General features: G+C 32.7%; 2 protein-coding genes across 3 annotated transcripts; one reads left to right on the top strand and one right to left on the bottom strand.

Annotated features, from left to right (window-relative positions):
- The first annotated feature begins 7,324 nt into the window (after nt 1-7,324).
- LOC139873030 (putative GTP diphosphokinase RSH1, chloroplastic) lies at nt 7,325-15,068 on the top strand. Of its 2 annotated transcripts, none has more exons than XM_071860959.1 (25): nt 7,325-7,545; nt 7,615-7,678; nt 7,994-8,175; nt 9,023-9,103; nt 9,512-9,577; nt 9,748-9,840; nt 9,993-10,124; nt 10,205-10,306; nt 10,377-10,454; nt 10,536-10,607; nt 10,774-10,881; nt 10,973-11,070; nt 11,208-11,268; nt 11,352-11,414; nt 11,516-11,572; nt 11,669-11,770; nt 11,863-12,021; nt 12,118-12,249; nt 12,550-12,636; nt 12,747-12,818; nt 12,954-13,040; nt 13,450-13,906; nt 14,119-14,180; nt 14,582-14,650; nt 14,732-15,068. In XM_071860959.1, the coding sequence occupies exons 2-25, from the start codon at nt 7,654-7,656 to the stop codon at nt 14,834-14,836; spliced, it is 2,550 nt and encodes an 849-aa protein (XP_071717060.1). In that variant the 5' UTR covers nt 7,325-7,545; nt 7,615-7,653; the 3' UTR covers nt 14,837-15,068. The 2 variants fall into 2 exon arrangements, with proteins under 2 accessions (XP_071717060.1, XP_071717058.1); XM_071860957.1 differs by having other exon boundaries at nt 7,605-7,678.
- A 253-nt stretch (nt 15,069-15,321) lies between these two features.
- Nucleotides 15,322-18,688, bottom strand: LOC139872281 (galactinol synthase 2-like). Its single transcript, XM_071860119.1, has 3 exons — nt 18,371-18,688; nt 15,801-16,121; nt 15,322-15,672 (listed from the first exon to the last, which is right to left on the bottom strand). The coding sequence occupies exons 1-3, from the start codon at nt 18,686-18,688 to the stop codon at nt 15,322-15,324; spliced, it is 990 nt and encodes a 329-aa protein (XP_071716220.1).
- Nucleotides 18,689-27,427: the final 8,739 nt, after the last annotated feature.

Below are 27,427 nucleotides of genomic sequence, written 5' to 3'. Positions count from 1 at the left end.
CTTGTTGGTTTCATGTCCTTGTTCAAATGTGTAGTAAGCAACTAACAATAAGAAATAAAGAAAATGAATGATAAGCCTAAACCAACCATGAAGGTGGTATTCTAGTAACATACAACAAACAAGAACACAAGTAACAATTATAAAGATTATAACTTTAAATCTTTTGAAACAAAATATGTAGAACATAACTAGATAGATTATGTTCTTGGATGTTCTTGTTATAACAAGATAAAGATGAAGAATCAAAACTAGAAAGTTTGATCTTGTAACTTAGTAAATAAAGACAAGTAAGTAAGTAAATAATAACTAGTAACTTACAAGTAATTAAACTACAACAAGATTAAGTAACAAACAACAAAAGATGATGATGATTAAGATGATGAAGGCCATGGTTTTCACAAGGAAAAAGAAGAAGAAAAACTTCAAGTTAACTTACAAGAACAAGAGAGAATTTGAGAGAGAAAGAAGCAAGTGTGTGTGTGTGTGTATTTGAGAGGGAAATGCAAGTAAGTTGTGAATGAAAAAATGGAAACCAAAACACCACTAAATGTGGCCAAGGAATTCGGCAATCTGCAGCAAATAAAGGGGAAGAGGTTTGTTTTATGGTTACATGCAAGTAAAGAGGTTAAAAGTTGGTTAAAAGGGTTGTCTACATGGGGATAATGAGCAAACTAGATTCCTTTAAGTATTAACTAACTAGTTCATGATCTAATTGATACTTACACTTAAAAGAGTGGGCTAAATGTCCACTAATAATTGTAGGGTGGGCTTGTAAGCCCAAGTCAAGTGTCCATTTCATTAATTAAAGCCCAAGTTCAAATAAATCACAAGTTAAACCAATTAAAGCCCAAGTAACTAACTAATAGCCTTAGTTAATTAAAATGATTAATAAAATTAATCATGAATGTAAATAATACTTGAAAATATTATTCGTGCAAGTTCCGGGTGTCACAAAGACGTTTCGGGCATTTAAAGTTCAAGTACGGGCAATTAAAGCAACATGTAAATGTAATAACATACATTCGATTAATCAAGCGTATTAATAATTATAATTATTAATAAATAACGTTGGAAAAACCAGGGTCGTTACACTTATGGTAAAAACTCTCATGACAATATGTACAATATTTGAATCATTATGTACAATCTTATGGTAAAACACTCTTCTGATCATATGTACAATCTTTAAAACAAATTGTACAATATTTTAAAAAACATCCCATGAACACATATACAAACTTTGAAGAATATTTTAAAACCTTCATTAAATTTTTAAAAAAATTTCAAGAGGCATTTGTTATTAATAATAGTTTTTATTAAAAATATAAAATTTTAATTTTAAGCAAACTTTATTATTTATTATTGTTATTATTATTTAAATATACGTTATATTTACGGGGTTAACTATGTTATATATGTATGCTAAGTACATGTCTCAATAAAAAGTTGTAATTTAGATTTTTATGACAAAGAAAATTGTAATTGTGTTGAAAATTGAAAGATGGTGGTGGAAGAATGAAGATAGTTCATTTATTCTGTTAAAGTTAAATACATCGATATGTTGTAGTTTATCTTTGATTTATTTCAGATGCATATGTTCCACAAAAAATATCTGTGGTACACTTTCGTAGTAATTATTTGCTATATGCTTTTTATAAACTTCAGTGATTTGGTTATTTTTCTCAATGGTTTTGTAAGTATTCTCCATAATAGTATGTTCAAACTTGTATTATTTTATAAACTCGTGATTTCACGGGTCATTTAACTAGTGTGTGTGTGTGTGTGTGTGTGTGTATATATATATATATATATATATATATATATATATATACATACTAGTTTTATGAACTCGTACGTTGCACGGTAATTGTTCAAATTAGTATTCGATAATGTTCATATTAATATTTTATCAAATGTATAATACAATTACAATAAAAAAAATCATTTATTACTAATAATTTTTCTATCAAAAACATTAGTTTTGAATACTAACATAAGCCCGTGAATTGCACGATAGTTGTAAAATTAATATTCGATTGTAACACCCCAGCTTAACATGACCACAATATTGTCCGCTTTGCCCACAGGAACACGACTTTTTCTTGGCGACCACACACGAGGAACACTTTCCCAGGAGGTCACCCATCCTGGTAGTGCTCTCGCCCGAGCACGCTTAACCGCAACGTACTCGCGCACCTGCTCTGCCTGTGGTCCCAAAACGCGTTGTGTCATTTAAGCGTGGGTATTACGTTATAATCCCATGATCACTCATGTCTGTGGACAATGTGGGATTTGCCTATGGTGTTACATTCCCCCCCCCTCAGGGACTCATCGTCCTCGGTGAGGTTTGCCCCACCACTCCCAACGGCACATGAGTGGCTCTGATACCATTCTGTAACACCCCAGCTTAACATGACCACAATATTGTCCGCTTTTCCCGCAAACGCACGGCTTTTTCTTGGCGACCACACACGAGGAACACTTTCCCAGGAGGTCACCCATCCTGGTAGTGCTCTCGCCCGAGCACGCTTAACTGCAACGTACTCGCGCACCTGCTCTGCCTGTGGTCCCAAAACGCGTTGTGTCATTTAAGCGTGGGTATTACGTTATAATCCCATGATCACTCATGTCTGTGGCAATGTGGGATTTGTCTAGGGTGTTACATCGATAATGTTAATATTGATATTTATCAATATATAATATAATTAGAATGAAAAAAATTATTTATTAGTAATAAATTTTGTATCTAAAATATTATTATTGAATACTAACGTATAAATTACGAGCTCGTTTATGTGGTAGATTGTTTAAAAATATAAATATGATATCCATTAATTATTAATATATTAATTTAATGAATAATTAAAACTAGAAGTCGATATATTAGATTTAAGTATATTGACGAGCCAATCTATTATATTATATATCTATATGATTATAAATGTTATTTACACCAGCAAAAATATTTTTATTAAAAACCAAATAATAAAACTCATAATTCACATAATTAATTAAACATACTGCGGGATGTACTTTTGTGATAACGTTCAATATTGGTTGGAAAAAAATTGATTTTTGTGACAATAGGTTTCAAGGATTTAATTATTACTCTGTATTTATTATTATATTATTATGAAACGCGCGTGTTGTAACACCGACCATTTTTTTTTTTTTTTAAATACACAGCGGAAGACTTTATTAACAAACACAATATAAGTCACGTCATTAAGTTTAAGTTTATACAACGGTGTTACGTTATTACAAAACATTATTTATACAAAAGTCAACATCAGAGTTGGATTGTCAAACATGTCTTCTGCAATAGCACCCTTCCCGACTAGCAGTACCTAAACCTGCAAGGGGAGAATATGTGGGGGATTAGCGCACCGCTAAGTGAATGGAATCTATCTAACAGATATAGCTTAAGTCACACACAAGCTATATACTAACAACAACACATGCTAACTATCAACTAGCATACAATAAGACAATACGAGGATCGATGGCTTGTACGAGCACACGACTCCTAGCTGATCGGACTTGAGTCTACCGATAGTCCCTGCTACTCAATTCACAGTATAGTTATCCAGATGCAGGGGATGCATCATTCACACTATACTCTACAATCAGTAGCCTATGGACCCAACCTCCCCTAGGCACGGTTGACCTCATACGGACTCTAACCTCTCCTAGGCACGGTCTCGAGTCCCCAGTCTCCCTAGGCCCGACTGGTGCCATTCACACAGTGTACACATAATTCACATACAACATCAGGCATACTATATTATTCTAACATGGCAATTTCTACACTATGCATGGTAAAAGAGTCAACCACAGTAGCATGATATGCTACTTAAACTCTATCCGGAGATAGACCCACTCACCAATTACCAGCAACTGCTCAGTTATTATTTCTGAGCTTCCTCCTTGTCCTTATAACCTGAGAACAACACAAACCAAGTTAATATACATATCCAATAAATAATATAATTATTTCATACGATTAACTAGGTCATAACACCATATATTCATAATTTTATGAGTCTACATCATGACTCCACTCAATAATGGCATACAGGTGCGTGCAAAACACGACATACACACTAAAACTCCTTTTCCGGCCCAAAAACAGTTTGATCTAGTTTCTTAAAAGTTCACCATTTAAAAGTATTCTTTATTACGATTCTAATGATAGTTTATTCATCAAAAACGGAGTTACGTTTTGAAAGTTACGCCCGTTTCAATTTCATAAAAGTACTGTAGCAATAGTGACACTGTAGCAACTCGGCACTGTAGCAAATAGTGACACTGTAGCAACTCGGGGGTACCGTAGCAACTCGGTACTGTAGCAACTCAGTACTGTAGCAACTCGGTACTGTAGCAAATAGTGGCACTGTAGCAATAGTGACACTGTAGCAGTTCGGGTACTGTTGCAAAATATTGTAGCAAATACTGTAGCAAAATACTATAGCAACTGGGTTTCGAAGCAGTTCGCTGTTTTTGCAATTTTTTCGCCCAAAACTCGATTTTTGAGTGTTTTTGATCCGTTTTTAAGCACATGGAAGCTACTAAACATATGTACAACCTATTTCTAACATCAATTAAGCATAACAAACACCAAAAATGAAGATTCAAGCTTAAAATCACACTTTTATTCAAGAACACAAAACTCAATTAATCAAGAATCAAAGCAAGGATTCAAGTAAACAAACCTGATTAGATGATCACAAGGATACAAGAAATTAGTCACTTAAGCTACTTGATCCAATTTCTTACTTGCATTTGATTAGGGTTTTGAGAGTGAAAGAGTTTAGGTACGTTCTAGTTTTGGGAAATTAGGTGAAATGGATGGAAACATCCAGATATTACACTCTTATGTGTTAAAAAATAATACCTCATCACACACGGGTATTTACCAGTTATCTAAAATCTTTCGCACAAGATTAGGTAGCCCAAATGAGGTTCAAATTAAATAAACAAACCTGTTCTGGGACCCTTGTCACAAACTGGTCACAACACAATTATAATAAAACACTAATAAAATAATTAAAATAAAAGCACTTAAGACTAAGCATAAACCCTAAGGGCAAAATAGGCAACTTACAACTAGCCCGGGTTTCAGTCTGTTACACGTGTAATTGTATAAGAATTTATAAGTATCTTTAAATTTCATGATACATATGGTTGGTAATTTTCAACATGTATAAAAATTGAATTTGGAAATATTATTTAATTTAATTTAATTGAGAAAATGACACGTGTGCAAATTTAATTCAGATTAATTGAGAAATTAAAATTATTATCACGTGTGTATATATATATATATATATATATATATATATATATATATATATATATATAAGAGATCAATGGATGAACGCCTTTTTGGAGATAAGTGTATAAATAATTTGTTATTTTTATAACATAAAAACTAGAATTTAAAATTTGGATTTTTTATTTCTTAAAATTACTATTCATTGTGTAGATACAGAAAAAAATAAAAAACATATTTTTTACAACACGTTAACATACATCAAATGTATGATAACAAATTATCATACATCTAATAACCAGTTGTCATACATCTAATATATGTTAACGTGCTGTAAATTTTTTTCCTGAATCTACGCAATGAATACTAATTCCATAATTTTTTTTAATCTAAACTCTAATTTTAATGTTATAATAATAAAAATTTACTTATCTCCTTATCTCCAAAAGGGTCTTAGCTCTGGATATTCTTCACATATATATATGTGTGTGTGTGTGTGTGTGTGTGTGTGTGCGCGCGCGTGTGCGCGCGCGTTTGTTTTGTTGAAAAAACAAACACTTTTATAACCAAGAAACTTTTAAGAAAGAAAACACCTATCAAAACTAAAAATACAAACCACCACGACAAGCCTCACGATTAGAAAGAGAGGAAAACGAACAAATTCAAACATAACTCAAAAACTATCTAAAAACGAGCCTGTCGGACAACCACATAAACACTAAATCGAGCAACCCAAGACCAAGAATAGAAAACAGACAACTCGACCAGTACAACCAACATAACCAACTGACTCAGCAGAACATTAAACAAAGACAACTAAAATAAAAACAAAGAGATGACCATCTAAATTAACACCCTAAAAACAAACGAACCAAATCAAGTTTATTTGTCGCAATTGAGGCCTTCATGCTCTTCGTTCCCGATTAACTAGTTGATTAACATTGGTCTTAATTCAAGTTGCCCGTTTCGTATGTTTATGTTTTCGTGGTAGTTATTTGGGGTCTTTTTGAAATCTCTTTATGGTTGTAAAATTTGATTCTATAATATTGTGGTGTCGTGTCATTTGGAGTTATTTTAGTGAAGGTCATAATTTTATCTTTATTACGCTATAGTTATTAGTTATTGCTACTATTTTTTGTATATTTTTTATTATTATATAATAATAAAAATATACTCCATTCGTTTCAGTTCAATTGTCATGTTTTAAATTTAGAGGTCTTTTTTCTTTCCAACTATGACTTTAAACTATTTTGTGTGTGTTATATAATACTTAATGATCATTGTACCGGTAAAAATATATATTCAAATACTAATCCATTGATATAAAGTTTATCGAATAATATATAAGATAAATAAAAATATTTAAAGTCAAAGTTGAAAAGAAAATACCATAGTCAAAACAAATGGACAATTGAACTGGGACGGAGGTAGTATGTTTTAAAAAATATATGTATAAACGACATCAATTTAATCTAAGGCTGCGTTTGATAAATTGAATGATTTATTGTCTAACGATTTTTACTTTTAATGATTCAATGATCGAGTCCCTAATAAACATGACTTTGAATGAAAATAAGTTGTCTGATAGTAATTTTGAATGAACGTTATAAATTGTTTAGAATTACCTTACTAACGTGTTACATGAATAAAACATTCAATATATTTGTTTGTTAGGTGTTCTTAAGTAAGATATTTATCTAATATTCGGGTGTTTAATGATAAAGAGAGTGTTTCAACTCCGAATGATTCAACACTAAATGTTGAGATCGTGTATCATTTAAAGATCGAAAACAAATATACTATGATTTAACATTCAACGCTACACTTTTTAATCAAGAGGTATATAAACACACCCCAAATTATATTAAAACCAATAAATTTTGGTCAAAAACCGATAGCGTAAACCTTGATCGTCCATTTCCAACAAATATTTCACCAACAAACTTACTACCAAAAATATCTTTCCATTTGCATTGCATATAAATTTAATATTTTTTAAAATTTAAATAAAAATCTAAATTTAATATCACTAAAATCCCCGGTATGAACTTTCTAATTTTTGTGGCTTCCGGTTAATAACCTTACTCTCATTATCCTCTCCGTTCAACATGTAATCACCATTTTCATTTTCATACTACTAAAAATCAAACCTCTTCATATAAAACCCTAATTTCACCTCACTAACAACACTCTGCACAATTAATTAAGTAATCTATCAATCACTCAATCGTATATTAACACTCTGATTACGCATCGACGCTACTTCAACTCCGGTATTGAATTCTATTCAATTTTACAGTAACTATTTTCGTTGTTAATTTTTAATTTACAGTCGTGTGTAGCTCGATTCAATCAGATTGATATCAGTGCCCGATGTTTCTATGGCTTCTGCTCCGTTTTTATCAGGTTGTTTATGTTTATTTCATTAATTCTCACTTACATACAGTATATACAAACACATATATACAGAGATCAAATAAGAGCTCAAATATGAGTAAGAACGATAAAATTAATTTTCACATGTGAAATTTAGATGCATATGCATCCAATTATAACTGTTGAATTGAAATGATTGGTTCATATTAGTTCTTACAGGTTTTATAAGTATTTGAGTTCTTACTAGAATCCATTACTATCTATACATACATGTGTGTGTCTCAGCGTGTATATCTATTATTGTGTAGTTTGATTAGGATACTGAATATGTGATGTATATGGCAGTGTATGTAGAGTGTATGAATATATGTAAGTATTCGAAAGGGGATGGAACTGGAAGATATGACTGTAGTCCAATTTCTTGTGCGTGGAAGGCTCCTAGGGCAATGACTGGTTTGTTTGCTAGTACTGCTAATTCCTCGGTCGTGTATCATGGACAGACTGAACAACAGATGCGTCATGGTTATGTAATACTTACTGCCCTATATATATTCAACTATTGTTTTTCTGCTGTCTATTATGAATATCACATTCTACTTCTCGATTCACCGACTGATACATATATCTAGTTGCAATAGGCTCGTGTCAGTGTTCTAGACTATTGTATATAGTTTAAGAATTATATAAGTACATGATTAGTTTAGTGGCAACAATCTAAGGATAATGTGACTGATAGTGTATTTAGAAGGTTACATTATGCCGATTAGTCATTACAAAAAAATTTTCTTGAGTTATCCACTCACCATAGAACATAAGACATTGCTAAGAATGGCTTTATGTTGCTTCTTCATCATACTTCTTTTTTTGGGTAATAGATGAATTTAAATAGCTTATCCTCATACATTGAAGTGGGCCAATGGCATGGTTATATCATAAGGGCTGGTTTACATTGATCTATCAAAAGATGGACAAATTTACTTTCTGATGCTGTATTTGAAACTCAACCTTAACACAAACAGAAATTTTGTTGACAGAAACTAAACCTAACAGATATTCTATGAATGTTTGGTGTTGGTTTATACACATCTTAAACTGTTCTAGCTCTTTTTTTTTTCATGGATATACACAAGAGCAGTTACCTTTGTACATTTAAGGAAAAAATGATTGAGGTGGAATCAATGGGATCAGATCCTGAAAATATCATTCAAACATCTATAAAACTGACATCAGTGGATTAGAACGGACCGAACTTGTTTTTTTAGCTTACTACTATGTCAAAAAGATGATAAAAACAAGTCCTGCATTTTGTAAATGTAAGATTCAAATCGGTTTTATATATTTGTGCACTAATTATTGTCTATCCATTTGATTCAGAGATGTAAAAAATGGGTAGCGAATTGTTGTTCAACTTTTTCTTTAGGAGATGACGAGGTTACTCCTGAGCATTTGTGGGAGGTATGTTGATTTTCTGCACTCGCCTTGGCATCTCAAACCTTGTTATATATCGGAATTTGTATGATGTCATACAATATAAATTATACTCTTGGTATCCCTTGATAAAATGTCCACCTTACTATTTTAGTTTGTCTCAAAAACATTATCCACTTCCAAAGTATTCTACATAGTTCCCAGTTTTGCCTTTATTCATACATTTTTTACCAATGTACATTTACAAAAGTATGTGTGATACTTATGGGGTAAACTAGACATTTGTGTATCTAAAAGTTCGATAATTTCATTTTCTAAAACTGCGTCTTTTGTCTATTGGACATTTAGTTTGGGACAAATGGAGTTTATAATGTAACCTGATGTTTTGAGCTGCTAAAGAGACTCTAGTAAATGTGCTGGTTTTGATTATCTCAGGATCTGAAACCTGCTATTGCATACCTTACTGCCGGCGAGTTAATGTTAGTGCGTAATGCTCTGAACGTAAGTTCTCAAAGTCGTTACCTATGACCTTCATTTGTTTATGAAATTATTAGAATCTTAATTGTTTGAACTTGGCCTTTCACTTTCAGGCAACCAATGTACATGCAAAGGTGAAAGGTCCAAATCTGTAAACAGTGTTAATGATAGTTATTAACTTTTTGGTTGTGTAGTTGGCCTTTGAGGCACATGATGGGCAAAAACGACGAAGTGGAGAACCTTTCATCATTCACCCTGTTGAAGTTGCAAAAATTCTGGGAGAACTTGTGAGTTCCACAATATTATGAATAATTTCGTATCATAATACTCTAATTTTTAACATACCCTGCTTGTAGTTTATTGAATTCTTAATGCTACATTACTCGTGAACAATTGTGTAATTGGTATAGCTTAGCTGATCATAGCTCTGTTTGTTAAGGAATTGGACTGGGAGTCAATTGCTGCTGGTTTATTGCACGACACAGTTGAAGACACAAATATGGTTAGTTTTGAGAAGATCGAGAACGAATTCGGTGCCACTGTTCGTCACATTGTTGAAGGAGAAACTAAGGTGATCTATTTTGCAATTATTAATGATAAATTTAGTTGCTAAACATTGCATGTCTCAAAAATGATTTTATCCTGTTTCAGGTGTCAAAACTCGGAAAGTTGAAGTGTAATAATGAGAATCACTCGGTACAAGAAGTGAAAGCTCACGATCTTCGTCAAATGTTTCTAGCAATGACAGAGGAGGTAGGATATTTACTGATCATCTAAGTTTGTAGTTATATCCTACTGCTGCTGAATTTGCTGCTTTTTTCAGGTCAGAGTGATAATTGTTAAATTAGCAGACAGATTACATAATATGAGGACTCTTTCTCATATGCCTTCACATAAGCAGGTTGGGTCAAATTCGATCACGTTTCGACCTATGTATATTGCTTAAGCTTTCATTGTTTTTATAGTTTTGTATCGTCTACAGTCTAGTATTGCAATGGAGACGCTACAAGTTTTTGCTCCTCTTGCAAAGCTCCTGGGAATGTACCAAATTAAGGTAAATGTAAATACTATAAGAGGACTAAAGGAGTCTCTTAAAATATGATTACTCGATTTTTTTGCTACGTTGGTCTACTCTTTATCTGTGTCCACGAAACATGTACCAATGATCTTTTTGATATATGTATGCACTCTTCTTAAAGAACATTTTTATCTCTGTACAGTCTGAACTTGAGAATTTGTCCTTCATGTACACAAATCCTCAAGATTATGCTAAAGTGAATAGGCGAGTTGCAGAACTTAGTAAAGAGCAGGAGAAAGAAATTAAGGAGGTACTTTAAGTGAAGTATTTAGTATGGATGTGTCTTGATAGAAAATATGTAAAATGTCATGTTAATGGCTTACCATCACTTCATGTCTTAGGCGAATAAAATTTTGATTAAGAAGATTGAAGACGATCAGTTCTTGGACCTGATGACTGTGAAAACTGAAGTGCGTTCTGTCTGTAAGGAGCCTTATAGGTAAGCTGATGGAACCAAAGTCACCTGTATTCCTTATCGGTTCTAAACTTATACTTCTTCATTAATTCATGCTAGTTTTTCTCTTTTTTAAAACTTACAATTGCATCTTATTTGACTTTGAACTCTTATACCTTCAGCATCCATAGATCTGTACTCAAATCAAAATGTTCAATTAATGAAGTTAATCAAATTGCACAGGTAGTTAATCAGTGACTGACACTTTATCTAGTAATTAGAGTGACTTCCTATTTTAACATGTTATTTTTCATTTGGGTTAACAGCTGAGGATTATTATTAAGCCCAAGCCTTGTATTGGTGTAGGCCCTATGTGTAATGCACAACAGGTAAAGTTCCCATTTACTTGTAATAGCTGCTAGAGAAACCTAACATAGAAATTCCTATTTTTGGTTTGTACACATTTCCTCATGAATGCTATTCCATACAGATTTGCTACCATGTTCTTGGGCTGGTACATGGGATCTGGACCCCTATTCCCCGAGCTGTGTGTATCTTGCCGATTTCTTCTTTTGTTTCAAGGTTTTAGTTGATTTTCATCTGCATCTCTTAGCAACTTCATTTTATTTTACGTTTTTTACAGATGAAAGACTACATTGCAACCCCAAAACCCAACGGGTATCAGAGCCTTCATACAACTGTAATTCCATTTCTTTATGAGAGCATGTTTCGTCTAGAAGTGCAGGTAGCTACCTCACCGCCTAAGTTGGTTTCACTAGCATTTGGTTGATTTGATTATGTACGAATGCTTATATACTGTCATTATATGGTTTTCAGATTAGAACAGAAGAGATGAACTTGATAGCAGAAAGAGGCATTGCTGCTCACTACAGTGGAAAAGTTATCGCTAATGGCCTTGTTCGACATACATTGGCTAATGACCGAAGCTTGAGAGGGAAATCAGTCTGCCTTAGCAATGCAAATGTGGCCCTCCGGGTATGATTTTTTTAATAAATTAAATATAAATTATTTAATCCTTTTCATCTTCTGATCTGCTGCTAATTATGAGGAATAATGCTGTTCTTTCTTCAGATCGGTTGGCTCAATGCAATTAGAGAATGGCAGGAGGAGTTTGTTGGAAACATGACCTCTAGAGAGTTTGTAGATACGATCACCAAGGATCTTCTAGGTAGTCGCATCTTTGTATTTACGCCAAGGGGAGAGGTAAATAATTAAGTCTGTTGATCAGAGGCAGGAAATTGGGCGAGTTGGGTAACATGTCAAATTAGGTATATTACTGCACGTCAAATTGCTAAGGCAAGTTGGGTTGACCTGCCAAATTTCTAATGAATTTTATCTAGCCAAAAAAAAAATGGAGAAAATCTATTTGGATTGAAAAAGTCTGTTGTATGTATTAAACTTTCATATATCACTGTTGTATGCATTTGATAGCTTTGCATGCCATTTTTGTATGTCTTTGAATTGTGTTTCATACAAGTTTTTTTTTTTTCTTTCACATTACAGATAAAAAATTTGCCTAAAGGAGCTACTGTAATCGACTATGCTTATATGATAAACACTGATATTGGAAATAGTATGGTGGCTGCCAAGGCAAGTCTTATCTGTTTGAAGAATAATTTTTTTTTTTTTTTTTTTTTTTTTTTTTTTTTTTTTCATTTTCTTCTTGAAGGCATCCTAATTATGTGATATTTTCTTTTCAGGTTAATGGCAATATTGTTCCACCTTTGCACGTGCTTGCAAATGCAGAAGTTGTTGAGATAGTGACCTACAATGTTAGTTGATTTCAACCATCATTGACTAGTATTCGAGAACAAGTAACATGGGTTGGGTTGTGGGAAAAGGGATCTTATAGTGTTGTTTAAATGTTCAATTTCTTCATACTGCCTAATACATTTCTTGGCTGCCAGGCACTTTCAAGCAAGTCCGCTTTCCAGAGGCACAAGCAATGGTTACAACATGCAAAAACACGCAGTGCAAGACACAAGATCATGAAAGTATGTCTTTTTTGGCTGTGTATGCGAAGGAGACAAATTTGGATTGTTGGGTAGGGTAACGAGTTCGGGTCGAAATGGGCCATGTTTTTAGTACTGTTGGTAACGTATCGGTTGGGTAGAGTGGAAAACACTTTCCGAGCCGTTCTTACTTCATTCAGTAATTTGTTAGAACATTGAATTTATTTACAAAAATACAAAATACAAGAGTATTTATTACTGTAATATTTACTCTCTTTTACCCATCAGGCTCACCTGACCCATTCCCTTTTAGTAAAAACAAAATAGTCATTCTGAGAACAACCCAGATTGATCCATCCACAAGTAAAAGGCGGGCAATTTATACTTCTGGTTTAATTTCTTTATCACAATGCTCCTTTTCTTATAATCGTTGGCCTGCTATCGTACTCAGTTTTTAAAGGAGCAAGCTACTCAAGCAGCGACTCAACTAACAACTGACTCGGTGAACGAGTTTCTTGCTGATACTGGAGATGAGAGTGAAGTTGAGGAGGTAACAGACTACTCCAAAGGGACCCACCACACGTGGGAAAAAATTCTCATGAATGTAATGGAAATGTCATCTATGAAGATGATTGGTGAAGATCTCTTCCAATTCAAAAATGGAAGTATTAAGGTTCCTAAAGTTAATGGAAAACATAACAAGCTTGTGAAAACTGTGAGTGTGAAGACCAAGGGAGAAACATTATATGAGGGCAACGGTGTTGCTAAGATGATATTTGCCGATGTTCCAATTTATAAGGAATTGTTACCTGGTGTTGACAGCTGGCGCGATGCGAAGGTTTCATCGTGGAGTGTTTTTGAAAAGCACTCTATCCAATGGATGTGCATTGTATGTATCGATCGAAGAGGTATGTATTTGTTTTACAGAATCAGTCAGTAATTACCCTGTTTTGTTTCTCAATATGCCTTAATGCTACTACCTGAAAGGTGATTATTTAGTTATATACAAAGATTAATTTTAAAGTTACGTTAGCGAAAAGTTTATCATAGAATATGATTAAACTGAGTAGTTGATTTGATTTTCTAACTTCCTATTATCTCCGTTTTATACTGATTATAGGCATGCTTGCTGATATTACAAAGACCCTATCAGATGTTGGTGTCACTATATGCTCATGTGCGGTGAGTAACTTATTTCAGCATTCATGCCGCATATACACTGCATTTCAATGTTGCCTTTTTATATCCACTTGTTACACACGTCAAATCGGCCAGATGGATCAATTGTTGCCTAATATTTTATTAAAAACAATACAAAACTTGGGATTGTTTTAAGAATATATCCAACGACATGTTGTACTAATATAAGTTTAAGCTCTTATATTTATATGTATTTTTGATGGGTTAATAAGTATGAGAATGGGGTGAACCAGTGACCTGCGCAAATGATGCTTGTTTTGAACCAAACCTATTTTAAACTTATTCGACTCATCCGGATTCTAAAATTGTTATAAACAGTTCAAATCCTCTGTTCGTTTCTATTGATAATCGTCGATTACCAACTATTTTCTGCATTTGGACAGGCGGAGGTTGTGAAAGGAAGAGGAATGTCAGTCATTCTATTCCAAGTTGAATCAAGTTTGAACAATACGGTACAGTGTTACATATTACCAAATCGTTGTTTCATTTCTGCTCATTCGTTGTGAATCTTAAGCTGTGCGGTGTTGATACAGGTTAGTGCCTGTTCGCGTGTTGATCTGGTCCCTGGTGTCTTAGTCTGGTCTACTGGTTGCAGCTTGCCTGGCCTAACCGAAAATAAGCATGTACGCGAATGTTGATCAGGTAACCCGGTCAATGGAGGTTGACCAAGATCCTTTTCGGCGTGTATAGATCCTTAGTTGTCATATATAATCTGTACAACATCACCACAATAAATCAACCTAGCAATTCAACAAAATATATGTAGAGGGGGCTGTATATAAAGGAAGAGTGAAATATACATGTAAAAATACTTGGAATTATATTGAGATTCACACAATTGTTGCTCCATAGTTTAGCTCGAGTGTTTCAAGCTAGACTCGGGTTTTTATTTTTATTTTTCTGAAAAGCAGTTCGGATTCGCCAGGAGACTAAAGTGAGTAGACGCTGCTTAAAATAAGAATCTAAATTCAACCTACATGATGATCAGGTTCAAAACAAATAATTTTATATTAACATCAACGTACACTGAGCCAGAACTTAAAACAGAATTGAAGAAACAAACTTTTATGCTTTTACATTAATCCCCAAAAACTGTATACACACCAAAACAAACTTTATACAATTATGCTGCCGAAGGTGCACACACTGCTACTTTAGCGTCAGAAAGTCCTGCCATTTCGCCATTGTTAACCGTTAATGCAACTTGAGCCGCCACGTTAGGGTCCTTATAATCCAAAGATTTATCGTTGTAAATATCCCACCATTTCTTCACGAGCATCTTTATGTCTTCCCTTTGCATATTCTCTTCTTTACCAGTATATCGCCATGGCTTTGACCCTGCAGCACAGTAGTGAACAACTTTCACTTTGTTGAGATCGACATTTTCGGGATGGCGCCATAACATTGCAAGAACAAGATTGTAATCCAGAGGAATTGGCTTGTAAATATCTTTGAAATACATGTTCAAGAAATCCTGTATTTTATACACCATAAAGATTCGTCAAATCAACTTTTAACAACGCGTTTTAAACATCTTTACAAATCATGTAAAGATATAAAATCAGTTGCAATAATGTTTGAAGTTACAATTATAAGAAATACCTGTTCAGCAAAAGGGGTGGGAGGTGTGACCCTAAGTGTGCTTAATAGATCATGATATGTGTCCATGTTTGGTTCAAACACAAACATGCCAGCATTGAAGAACAAGTGTGGTTTTGGACCCAATTCTGCAGGCCACTGGACCTTTTCCGGTGACTGTTGACAATATCCAACTTTGTATTGCAATGTATGACTCCATGTTTTCTCACAAAAACAATCCATCACCGCGTAAAAATGGCCGTCTGGTAAGTCAAACAAATGGTCAATGTTTTCAAATACTTGTATATCGCCATCTAAGTATATCATCTTACTATACTCCACAAACTGCAACACAACAAAAAAGGTAGTTTTAATCACTGTCAGATGATTTGTTTTTGTTAACTTTTCAAATTTACCGCTAACTTTTTATTCATATTACATAAAAAAAAAAATTTAACTTATTATTCTTATACAAATTTATAAGAGTGAACTATTAATTTGAAACAACCTAATATTAGATAATGGCAATATGATAAAGTTATTTTATACCGTTATATTATTTTATACATGTTAAATTAAAAAATGAAAGACTGTAAAGTAAACAAAAAGTACGATATTTTTAAACTACACATTTTTTGTTCCTGAATAATTATTTCAATATAATAATACTAGTGCTAGCAATAAATTATTCATAACTAGTCCGGGTCCGGCCCGCGCGATGCGACGGGGACTTTCGGCCTGCATATTCATATTTAACATAGCTTTATGTATTTACAGAAGGAAAAACGGTCCATGTGTTAAGCGCCGTTGTAGGTGTTGTTGTCTTTAGAGTTTTTTAAAAACTGTTCGGTTCGAACGTAGTTAGTTTCGTTTTGTTGATAAAAGTATTTCGAGTCTAACGGTGCTGGCGAAAAAGTTGTTGTCTTTAGAGTTTTTTAAAAACTGTTCGGTTCGAACGTAGTTAGTTTCGTTTTGTTGATAAAAGTATTTCGAGTCTAACGGTGCTGGCGAAAAAATTTAACTCGTGGCGAGCAGGAAGATACGGCCTGTCGTGTTTAGCTTTTTTTAAAAGTGTCCGTTTCGAACGAGTTTTTTTTCATTTTGTTCATAAAATTATTTTGAGTATGACACGTCGAAAAATTTTAACTCGCGGCGAGCGTGAAGATACGGACTGACGTTGTGTTTAGCGTTTTTTAAAAAGTGTCCGTTTGGAACGTAGTTAGTTTCGTTTTGTTCATAAAATTATTTCGAGTTTAACTGTGTGGTCGGTGAAATTTAACTCGGGGCGAGGAGGAAGATACGGGCTGTCGAAATGGTTGGGTGGAGTTTTTATTTTAAATGAGAGAATTTATGTTTTACCCCCTGAAGTTCGGGGTAATTTTTGTAACCTGGTTATAGTTGAGGGGGTGGAATGTGATTTTTGGGTTGGAGTTTGGTCTGATTGTCGTTTGTTTCCTGTTTTGAACTTTGGGGTGTGTCAAACGACACACTTTCCCACGAGATTTTTATTTTAAATGAGAGAATTTATGTTTTACCCCCAAAAGTTCGGGGTATTTTTTGTAACTTGGTTATAGTTGAGGGGGGTGGAATGTGATTTTTGGATTGAAGTTTGGTCTGATTGTCGTTTGTTTCCTATTTTGAACTTTGGGGTGTGTCAAACGACACACTTTCCCACGATATAGCATATGTAGGGATTAATTTGTATTTTATATAAGTGAACTATTAATTTGAACAACCTAATATTAGATAATGATAATATGATAAAGTTATTTTATACCGTTATATTATTTTATACATGTTAAATTAAAAAATGAAGACTACACTTTCCCACGATATAGTATATGTAGGGATTAATTTGTGTTTTATATAAGTGAACTATTAATTTGAACAACCTAATATTAGATAATGATAATATGATAAAGTTATTTTATACCGTTATATTATTTTATACATGTTAAATTAAAAAATGAAGACTGTAAAGTGAACAAAAAGTACAATGCAATAATGATTTTAAACTACACATTTTTTGTTCCTGAATAATTATTTCAATATAATAATACTAGTGCTAGCAATAAATTATACAATAATAAGGATATGTATATTAGGATTATCACTAGAATGTACATGAAGTTAAAGTTGTTGCATAATCCAATACTCATTAGTTGAAGTTGATAAGTAAACGTTATTGATAACAATTATAATTAATGATAAATTTTAAAAGGGATTAATTCGTATATCAATAAAACTTATTCATAGAACAATATATCATTATCAGTATCATTATTATTATCATTATCATTATCATTATCATTATCATCATTTAACATTATAAAATATATCCAAGTGATATACCAAATATTAATATTAATTTTGATGGTCATCACTCCAAATTAAAATAAAATAAATTAAATAGTTATAGACGTTGAAAAAGGAAGACACGCAACTATGCTACGTCATTACTTAATATTTTATGACTGCCACGTAAGAATATTTTACGACTGCCGCGTAAGAATATTTTACGACTGCCACGCCATTTTTGATCATATAAACTGCCACGTAAGAATACCAAAAGTACACGTGTCAAATTAACATACCTCCCATATCCGTAATTTCGAGTAATTGATGACGTAATACGCCATAGCAAACTGCGTTTGACTCTCCGGCGGGTACACCGGTGCAATTTCTTTAACAATACAACCTTGCGATTCAAGAACACGGCGATGATCGATCGGAACATCAGGTAAAACCGCCACAACAAGTGGGTAACTAGAGTTAACTTTTCTTAACCCTTTTGCTAACCCAACAACACCTTTTATATAATCACCATTTCCTGCCAAAAACGTCACGTAAGCTTTCTTTTTTGAATTTCTTGTAATTGGTTTTCCGTCAACATTAACGGCACTCGGAGACATTTTCTGTTAATTGTTTTGATGTATTCAATATAAGTTGAAATTGGAGAGTGATCAACTGAATTAAGGTGGTGGTGGTGGATAAATCAAATGGTATGTGTTTATATATAGGTGCTTATGTATGCCATAGTTAAGTTAACCGAAAGATGTGGATTGTATGACACGTTGAATATGGTTGTGATCGGACGGTGGAGATTGATTAACTAGAAGTTTCTTGTGATGAATGTAGAGGTGTATGGAACAGGGTAGAAGGTGGTAGATATGTTTATGAGTTTTATATAATTCTCGAGTTCTTGAAATTAACTATTTACATTGTTATATACTATGACATGTAATGTAATGTAATGTAATGTAAACCATCCAGGCCTAGCCTGGGTGGCCACCAGCACTTTCAGTGAAGGGGAGGTCTCGGGTTCAATCCTAAGGGGTGCCCGCATTTAATGACCAAACTGGAGAATGCCTTACCTGGTAGCGGTGGAGGGCTGGCTTGCCGTTTATCCGGGGTTTACCTGCGGTGGGGGAGCCAATGTGCTCTGGCCCATAGTGGGGTTCCTCGTAAAAAAAAAAAAAAAAAAAAAAAAAAAATGTAATGTAATGTATCTACGTGGAATGGAAGATTAGATTTAAACACCATTCCACTACGAATTACATACTAGTGAAAAGATTATTATTATTTTTTTTTTACTGTATAAGGTATTTTACTAATAGTTCGCGCAACCGATGAATTTAAATGCTTGTCATTCTGCTGTAAAATATATAGTGAAAAATAGAAAACAATTGGGAGATGGGTTCTGAAAGTTGTGACCCCAATATGTACTTTTTTTTTTCCGCTAATCATTCTATTCCGTGGCGGAATATAGGTTTACTCGATCAAAGAGAGTATCCACTTTACCTGAATTTACGTAAAAAAAAAATTATACATTGTGTTTACCCCGACTAGAAAAAAAGTTTATACTTATTTTTTTCTTGTGATGGAATGTAGAGGTGTATGGAATAGGGTAGAAGGTGGTAGATTTATGAGTTTTATATCATTCTTGAGTTTTTGAGATTGAATATTTACATTGTTAATTTGTTATATACTATGACATGTATGTATGTAAAGTGAAATATATTATATTAAACAAAAATTTAAGTTTATGAAAATGTAAAAACTTTAGGATTATTATTATTATGGAAGTTATAACAAGTAGATAATTCGTGTCGCGTTGCGGCGATAACCCTTCTACTGTTTGCGATAGCAGCAGAAAGATAATATATATTTTTAATAATAATATGTAAACTTAATGAGCTGAACATTATCTAAGAGACAATTATTCGTTTTAACATACAAAACATATCCTTGAGTGATCCTGAACCGCTGTTAAGAAAACAATAAACAAAACGTAATGCCGTATTCACATTTTTCTTTTGATTATATACTAACTATTTACATACAGTAGTATGATATAATGTGGGTAAAGATTAAAAAAAGTTGATTTAGAATTTGTAAAAAATGTTGAAAAGTTATTAAAAATGTTTGCAAAAAAAATCGTAAATAACTATAAAAATGTTGTTACAAATGTCTAAAATACGAGGGTTAAAAGCGGTCAAAAGATAACTGAGGGCTGAATTTGACGAAGACTTGAACCGAGAAAATAAAGTGGGCAATGACTTAAACCATGAACAAAAGTGGGAGGGGCAAATGGTAACTTATCAATTTTCATCAGTTCCGAACTTGTTACATGAGTTCGAACGTCCACTACAAGAAAATCTGGAATTAGCTACGGAATTGCGACGGCCTATAATTCCGTCCCTAAATACCGACAGATTTCCGACGACTTTCCAACGAACTTATATAAAATAAAATTAACACACATTTGCTACGGTTTAGTGACGGATTAACTACGGCAACTCATCCGTCGGTAATTTGTCACTAATTATAACTTTTGCGACAGATTACCGACGGATTATCTACGTCCAGAAATACGTCCATAATCTGTCCCTAAATATAATGTTTTGCGACAAATTTACGACGGCCGTGCATTTTCGTCTAACTCGTAATTTAAAAAATATATATATATAACTATAGTGTCATCCCTAATCCGTCGGTAAATGAGAAAATTAGGGACAGATTTGGGACAGCTTTTTTAAAATTGAGATTTTATCGAGTTTCGAAGCACAAATGAACACATATAAGTATTAAAATGTTTTAGAATACACATATGTTATAAAAAATGACATCTATACATCAATATATTAAACATTTGTCAGATGTATACCTTCAAAATAATGTTTGTACATATAAGTTTTAAAGTCAATGTTGGTGAATATATGCATACACGTACATGTGTTTGCATTTATACATCTTTTAGTAATTTTAAAATGTTTGTTAACTAATATATATGCATTTAGGAATTATTGTTTGTGCGTTTTTGTCTAAATCGCAATTTAAAAAAATATATAAAGATATGGTCGTCCCCAATCCGTCGGTAAATCAGAGTATTAGGGACGGATTTGGGACGACAATTTTTTATAATTGTGAATTTATCGAGTTTACGAGCACGAATGAACACGTATAAATACCAAAATGTCTTAGAATACACTTATACTATCAAATATAATATATATACATCAATATATTATACGTTTGTCGGATGTATACATTCGATCTACTACTTTTATATATAAGCTTCATAATCGTTGTTAGTGAATATATGCATACCCATATGTATGTTTGCATTTATACACTACTTACTACTTAGTATTTTTAAATGTTTGTTAACTAATATAAATGTATTTAGGAATGAGTGTTTTTGCGTTTTCGTCTAAATTGTAATTTAAAAAATATATAAATATATGGCCGTTCCTAATCCGTCGGTAAATCAGAGTATTAGCGACAGATTTGGGACGGATGTTTTTTTATAATTGAGATTTTATCGAGTTTACGAGCACAAATTAACGCGTATAAGTACCAAAATGTCTTAGAATACACATATGTTATAAAAAATGACATTTATACATCAATGTATTAGACATTTTTCAGATGTATACCTTCAATCTAGTGTTTTTATATATAAGTTCCAGATTTTGTGAATATATGCATATACGTATTTGCGACGGCCTATAAAAACATTTCGTATAAGTACCAAAATGTCATAGAGTACACTTATACTATCAAATATAACATATATATATATATATATATATATATATATATATATATATATATATATATATATATATATATATATATATATATATATATTTATATATCAATATATTATACATCTGTCGGATATATACATTCAATCTAGTGTTTTTATATATAAATTCTATAATCATTATTTACATGTGTTTGCATTTATACGCTACTTAGTATTTTTAAAACGATTGTTTAACTAATATATATGTATTTAGGAATGAGTCTCTATGCGTTTTTGTCTAAATCTTAATTTTTAAAAATATATAAATATATGGCCGTCCCTAATCTGTCGATAAATCAGGGTATTAGGGACATATTTGGGACGAAAGTTTTTTTATAATTGAGATTTTATCAATTTTACGAACACGAATGAATACATATAATTGAGTTTTCATTTAGTAGTACTCGAAGATAAACCGTAAACATGTAAAAGTTATAATATAAAAATTTAAATTGTACCAAGGATATAATATAATAGTCGAGTATATAATAAGTAATAACATTACATTTGAATAATTCTGTGAATAATTGTTTTAGAATATACTCCGTAATAAATTTTGGAATTATTTTAGCATAAAATCTGGAACTTTTCTTATTCAAAATACTTGGTGCTTAGTAAAAGCACATCACACGGATCGATCTACCTTTTCTTCTTAGCCATCCGATCTAAAATAATCAAACGGGTGATCTCATCCTTTCAAAAACTTTATACTCCACAAAATATCATTCATTATTCTTTATTCCCAATTATCTTAAAACTCCCCCTGTAAAATCCTAAACAACTAGGACCACTTAAACCACCAACAACTCAATCTCTCTCAAAACTTGTAACACATTTAACATATGGTTTTTACTAAACAGTTAGAAAAGAAAGGAAACCCATAGGAGAAAAGGCTCCAAGGAACAATTGGCCACCAAAGCCGCAAGGAAATATACTCTAGCAACCGGATGAGTGAAGAAGCCACATAGATTCTGGTCGGGATTGTTGCTCTAAAAGAAATCAGAAAGTACCAGAAGAGAACCGAAATTCGATAAAGGAAGCTTCCATTTTAAATGCATATAATAGAAATTGTTCGTGGATCCATGGTGAAAGAGCTTAGATTTGTTTAGTGTAGTATTGAAAAAAGTTTAATGAAGATTTGAGCAAGAAGTGCAAACAAAGTATAGATATATTTAGTGTAGTATTGTAAAGGTGAGTTTAGCGAATGCAAACACTTTTTCAAGTATTTTCAAGCTCAAAAATAGCTGTATTGACGTTAGTTGTATTTTTTTTTCTTTTCTCAGTTTGATTTCAATGATAGTTTGCGTGCTTTTGTTTAAGTTTATGCTATAACTACTTGTTTTATTTTTTTATCTGCAAATTAAATTATAAAGGACAAAAAGATTTACAATAGTGTAAAATTGTCGTCAGATGACAAAAGCTGGATGAAAATACTAGAAAAAAACATATTTTTTGAGAATATTATTTACAAAAATTATATAATTAGCGACGGATTTGGGACGATAATTTCCGTAGCTAAAACTATATCAGTCCCAAATCTGTCTGAAAAAATTCGACGAAAATCCGTCGGTAAATTCTCTGTCGGTAAATGCATGTCTAATCCGTCGTTGAATGTATCCGTCGGTAATTAAGCCGTCCAAAATCCGTCGGAAAAATCAAACGAAAACCCGTCGTAGATCCGTCTCAAAGACTACCGTCGTAAATCCATCGTTAATATATATGTCCGTCCCAAAATCTGTCGGTAAATATTACCGAGGGCGATTTTAGGGTCGGACAAGATTCGTCTGTAATCCGTCGAAAAACACGTTTAGGGACGGATTTGAGACAGATTTTGCTGTCGGTAATTTCAGATTTTCTAGTAGTGGTCGTGGCCCGTGTTCGAACATAATGGTGTTCGAACGTAAGGTGTATTCACGCCAATTTTTATGAAACTAAAGTGTAAAATGTAATAAAAGTTTGAAAATTGTGTATCTAATATCCCTTTGAGAATGTGTATAGATTAGATGGTCGTCTAATCAAAAAAGAGTTTGTGAGGATCTCTCTCATATATTAAGTCCCATATATTAGGTATCGTATATTGTATCGTATATTAATTATTAAATGGTCATCTAATCACCTTATATGTGAATTGAGATGTTACTCATGATCCGTTAATTATTAATTAAGCGAGCGGGAAATGACATGCACTCTACTGTAGAAAATGATATTACTATATCTTTTTTTATTAAATATATTATCCATAGTGAGTATAATAACCGGAAAAAATAGATGAACGGATCTTGAGGTAGGATCTAATTAAAAAAATGGATGGTAACATCATATTTGTATTATGACTATTTGAGTTTTTCTAAAGATAGCTCTAAAGGCTATCTTTAACACTTTACAACATGATTAAATGACTTGTAACTTGCTAATAACTACCATGTTAAGTTCTTAAAACCAACTTCCTAACATTTTTGTACAACAAATCATACATACAAAAATTTCTTATATATACCTCTTAGGGCTACAATTAAAAAACTCTTGTATTAAATATTTTTTTAACAACAAATACACACTTTTCTATAACGGAATTCGAACCCATTCACTTTTTTACTAATTGTATAATTACTATAAAATGTTTAATTATATTATTTTACAATATATTACTGTTTTACCTTTATAAGCACCAACTATCTTATTATATACTCCTATATAGCAAGAATTTTTGATAGGATATTCTTCAATAACATATGCACACTTTCTTCAATCTGTGATCACAGACTGAAAAAAAAATTATTTTCCTTCGGTCTGCATTGTGTCTGTTTGTGTGGCCGGACTGAGCCACGTGTCAGTCTGTGTCACAGGCTGACTCACGTGTCAGTCCACATGTCAGTCTGCGCCTACGTGTCAGTCTGTGTGGCACATAATGACTTTAGTCTGTCTTATGTGGCAGTCAGTGTGACACAGACGGACTTTAGTCCGTCTTACGTGGCAGTCAGTGTGTCCTATGTGGCAGTCAGACTGTCCTACGTGGTAGTTAGTCTGTCTTACGTGGCAGTTAGTCTGTCCTACATGGATTTTTTAAGAAAAAATCAAACAAATTCAGTTTATTTATTTATTTTTTTCAGACTGTGATCACAGATTGAAGAATATGTGCATATGGTAGGTGCATGTACATTTAATCTGTGAGTTCTTGATGTGGAATGAAAACTTGAGGAACAAGTAGCAAAATTTTACTTGAAGAGCAAGTAGTAATCTGATGTTGGAAATTTTTAAATTAGGAAACTTTAATTATTTGTTTTTTTTAGGAAACTTAATTATAATTCTTGTAGGACAGGATTTTATGTGTCTATATATAGGACATATGTTTATGTTATTTGCATTCAACTTTTAATCAATAAATTCTTTGTTTTCTTTCTTTATTCTTCAATTTTCTTGAAGTTTAAATATTGGTTAACCGCGTTCGCGATTAATTCCAGTTTACAACGTGATTAGCGGAAGGAGTTTACAATCACGTTGTAAACTGGAATTAATCGCGAACGCGGTTAACCAATATTTAAACTTCAAGAAAATTGAAGAATAAGAAAGAAAACAAAGAATTTATTGATTAAAAGTTGAATGCAAATAACATAAACATATGTCCTATATATAGGCACATAAAATCTTGTCCTACAAGCACTACTACAAAAAAGGGTAATGGAAACCGGTTTTTAAGGCTTTAGAAACCGGTTTTAAAACCGGTCTCTATGTATAGGGGTTTATAAAGTGGAGACCGGTTTTAAAACCGGTCCCTAAACTTGACTTTCGAAACCGGTTTTTAATAAAAAAACAGGTTTCTATTCTTGACAATAGAAACCTGTTTTTTTAATAAAAACCGGTTTCTATTCTTAATTTTTTTTTTTTAAAAATGGTTATACAAACAGCACCATCACCATCATGTCTGTTTGTGTGTGGTTGTTTGTTTTATTAATATCATCACCGTCATTCACCAACAGTTGCATACATATTCATCTATCCATCTTCATACATAGACATATCATGCATACACCAACAGTTGCATTCACCAACAATTGTATGACATGTTTGTTTTACTCGTATTACTTTTATGTTGGTTTTGGTTATTATATCATCATCATCACATCCCCTGTGACAGTAAATACACAAACACCGTCACACCTTTTGTTCATCAGTATATGATCGATTAACACCAAGAACATGAAATCAAGAGCTGAAAAATGCACTAACATCCTGCATAAAATCATTCAACCAAAAGATAACATAAGCCAAACTCAATGATTAGTTGTATAAATTAAAAAAATATCCAATTACAAAACTTACTTTTAACAACCCAAATATGATAATTATGATACAAGATAAGAACGTACTATAGCGAAATGAGCTTTACGAGTACCTCCGATCTAAATGGGTTTTTAAATGGGTTTTTTTAAATGAACGTAGAGTGAAAAATTGAAAGATGGTGAAATGAGCTTTTAGTGTTTAGTTGAAGTAGTGAGATTTAAATGAGTTTTTGAAAATTTCCTTTCCCTCTCAAAAGAAAAAGACACATTGGATCAGATTATCATTACTCTTTTTGTTTCCCGCTCAAAAGGAAAAGACATTTTCTCGCATCGAGACCGGTTTTACCTAAAAGGAGGTTTCGAAAGTTGCACCATATAGAGACCGGTTTCTTTAAAAAACAGGTTCCTAAAGTTGGAACCGGTTTTTTGATAAAAAAGAGGTTTCTAAACTCAACAATAGAGACCGGTTTTATAAAAAAAACCGGTTTCTAGTTTCCTCCTTTTTTAAAACCGGTTTTCATTCACTTTAGAAACCTGTTTTTTCATGTTTATATAAAAACCGGTTTCGTATGGAGGTTTCTATTTCCTTTTGTGTAGTAGTGAAGAATTATAATTAAGTTTCCTAAAAAATAATAATTAAAGTTCCCTAATTTAAAAATTTCCAGCATCAAATTACTACTTGCTCTTCAAGTAAAATTTTGCTACTTGTTCCTCAAGTTTTCATACCACATCAGTTTTCTACCACTCTTGGTTCTCTCTATATCCTTATGCAAAATTTAAATTTTATACATCTTATACTTGATTGTAAGTTTCTGCTATTACACATGCTTACTATGATTTTTGCATGCTTTAAATGTGACATTTGAAGAAAATATTGAACTTAGTTAATACGGTGTGTTGAAATGTTTCTGATTTTGTTCCCTTGCGGGAAAATGTTTTTGAATGAAAACAGCAAAGTTGATCTTCAGGGTAGGCTTGAAGGTGGTAGTGTTTTTTTTTTCCCTAGAAAGACAGTTTTCGCGACGTTTGGTTCCCTGCAACTATCGTTGAAGATTTGGGAAACGGACTGTTTTTGGCTGAATATCAAGTCACAGGGGTTAACGATGACGTTAAGATTAGTTGTGTTACAGTAGATCATCATCATGTTCGATCCTTGACACCTCAGTTTGAGGTTGCAAGTTTTGTTTTGTTAGAAAGGTTGTTGCTTTTTACGATTTCGGGTGGCGGGGTGTAGTTACTAAGAAACTTAGTTACAGATATTAAGTTATTTAAGTAGTTGT

This window comes from Rutidosis leptorrhynchoides, chromosome 10 (assembly GCF_046630445.1).
Source record: "Rutidosis leptorrhynchoides isolate AG116_Rl617_1_P2 chromosome 10, CSIRO_AGI_Rlap_v1, whole genome shotgun sequence".
NCBI lineage: Eukaryota > Viridiplantae > Streptophyta > Magnoliopsida > Asterales > Asteraceae > Rutidosis > Rutidosis leptorrhynchoides.
The sequence above is the reverse complement of the archived record's forward strand: the minus strand, read 5'-3'. Positions and strand labels throughout refer to the sequence as shown.

Bases quoted from the DNA above. Each gene is read 5' to 3' on its own strand.
- LOC139872281 (XM_071860119.1), bottom strand. From the start codon at position 18,688: ATGTCTCCGAGTGCCGTTAATGTTGACGGAAAACCAATTACAAGAAAT. The intron at 16,122-18,370 runs GTATGTTAATTT...GTTGTGTTGCAG, and splicing joins CGAAATTACGGATATGGGAG to TTTGTGGAGTATAGTAAGAT. The intron at 15,673-15,800 runs GTATTTCTTATA...TATAAAATACAG, and splicing joins CCACCCCTTTTGCTGAACAG to GATTTCTTGAACATGTATTT.
- LOC139873030 (XM_071860959.1), top strand. From the start codon at position 7,654: ATGGCTTCTGCTCCGTTTTTATCAG. The intron at 11,415-11,515 runs GTAAAGTTCCCA...TATTCCATACAG, and splicing joins CTATGTGTAATGCACAACAG to ATTTGCTACCATGTTCTTGG. The intron at 11,573-11,668 runs GTGTGTATCTTG...CGTTTTTTACAG, and splicing joins GGACCCCTATTCCCCGAGCT to ATGAAAGACTACATTGCAAC.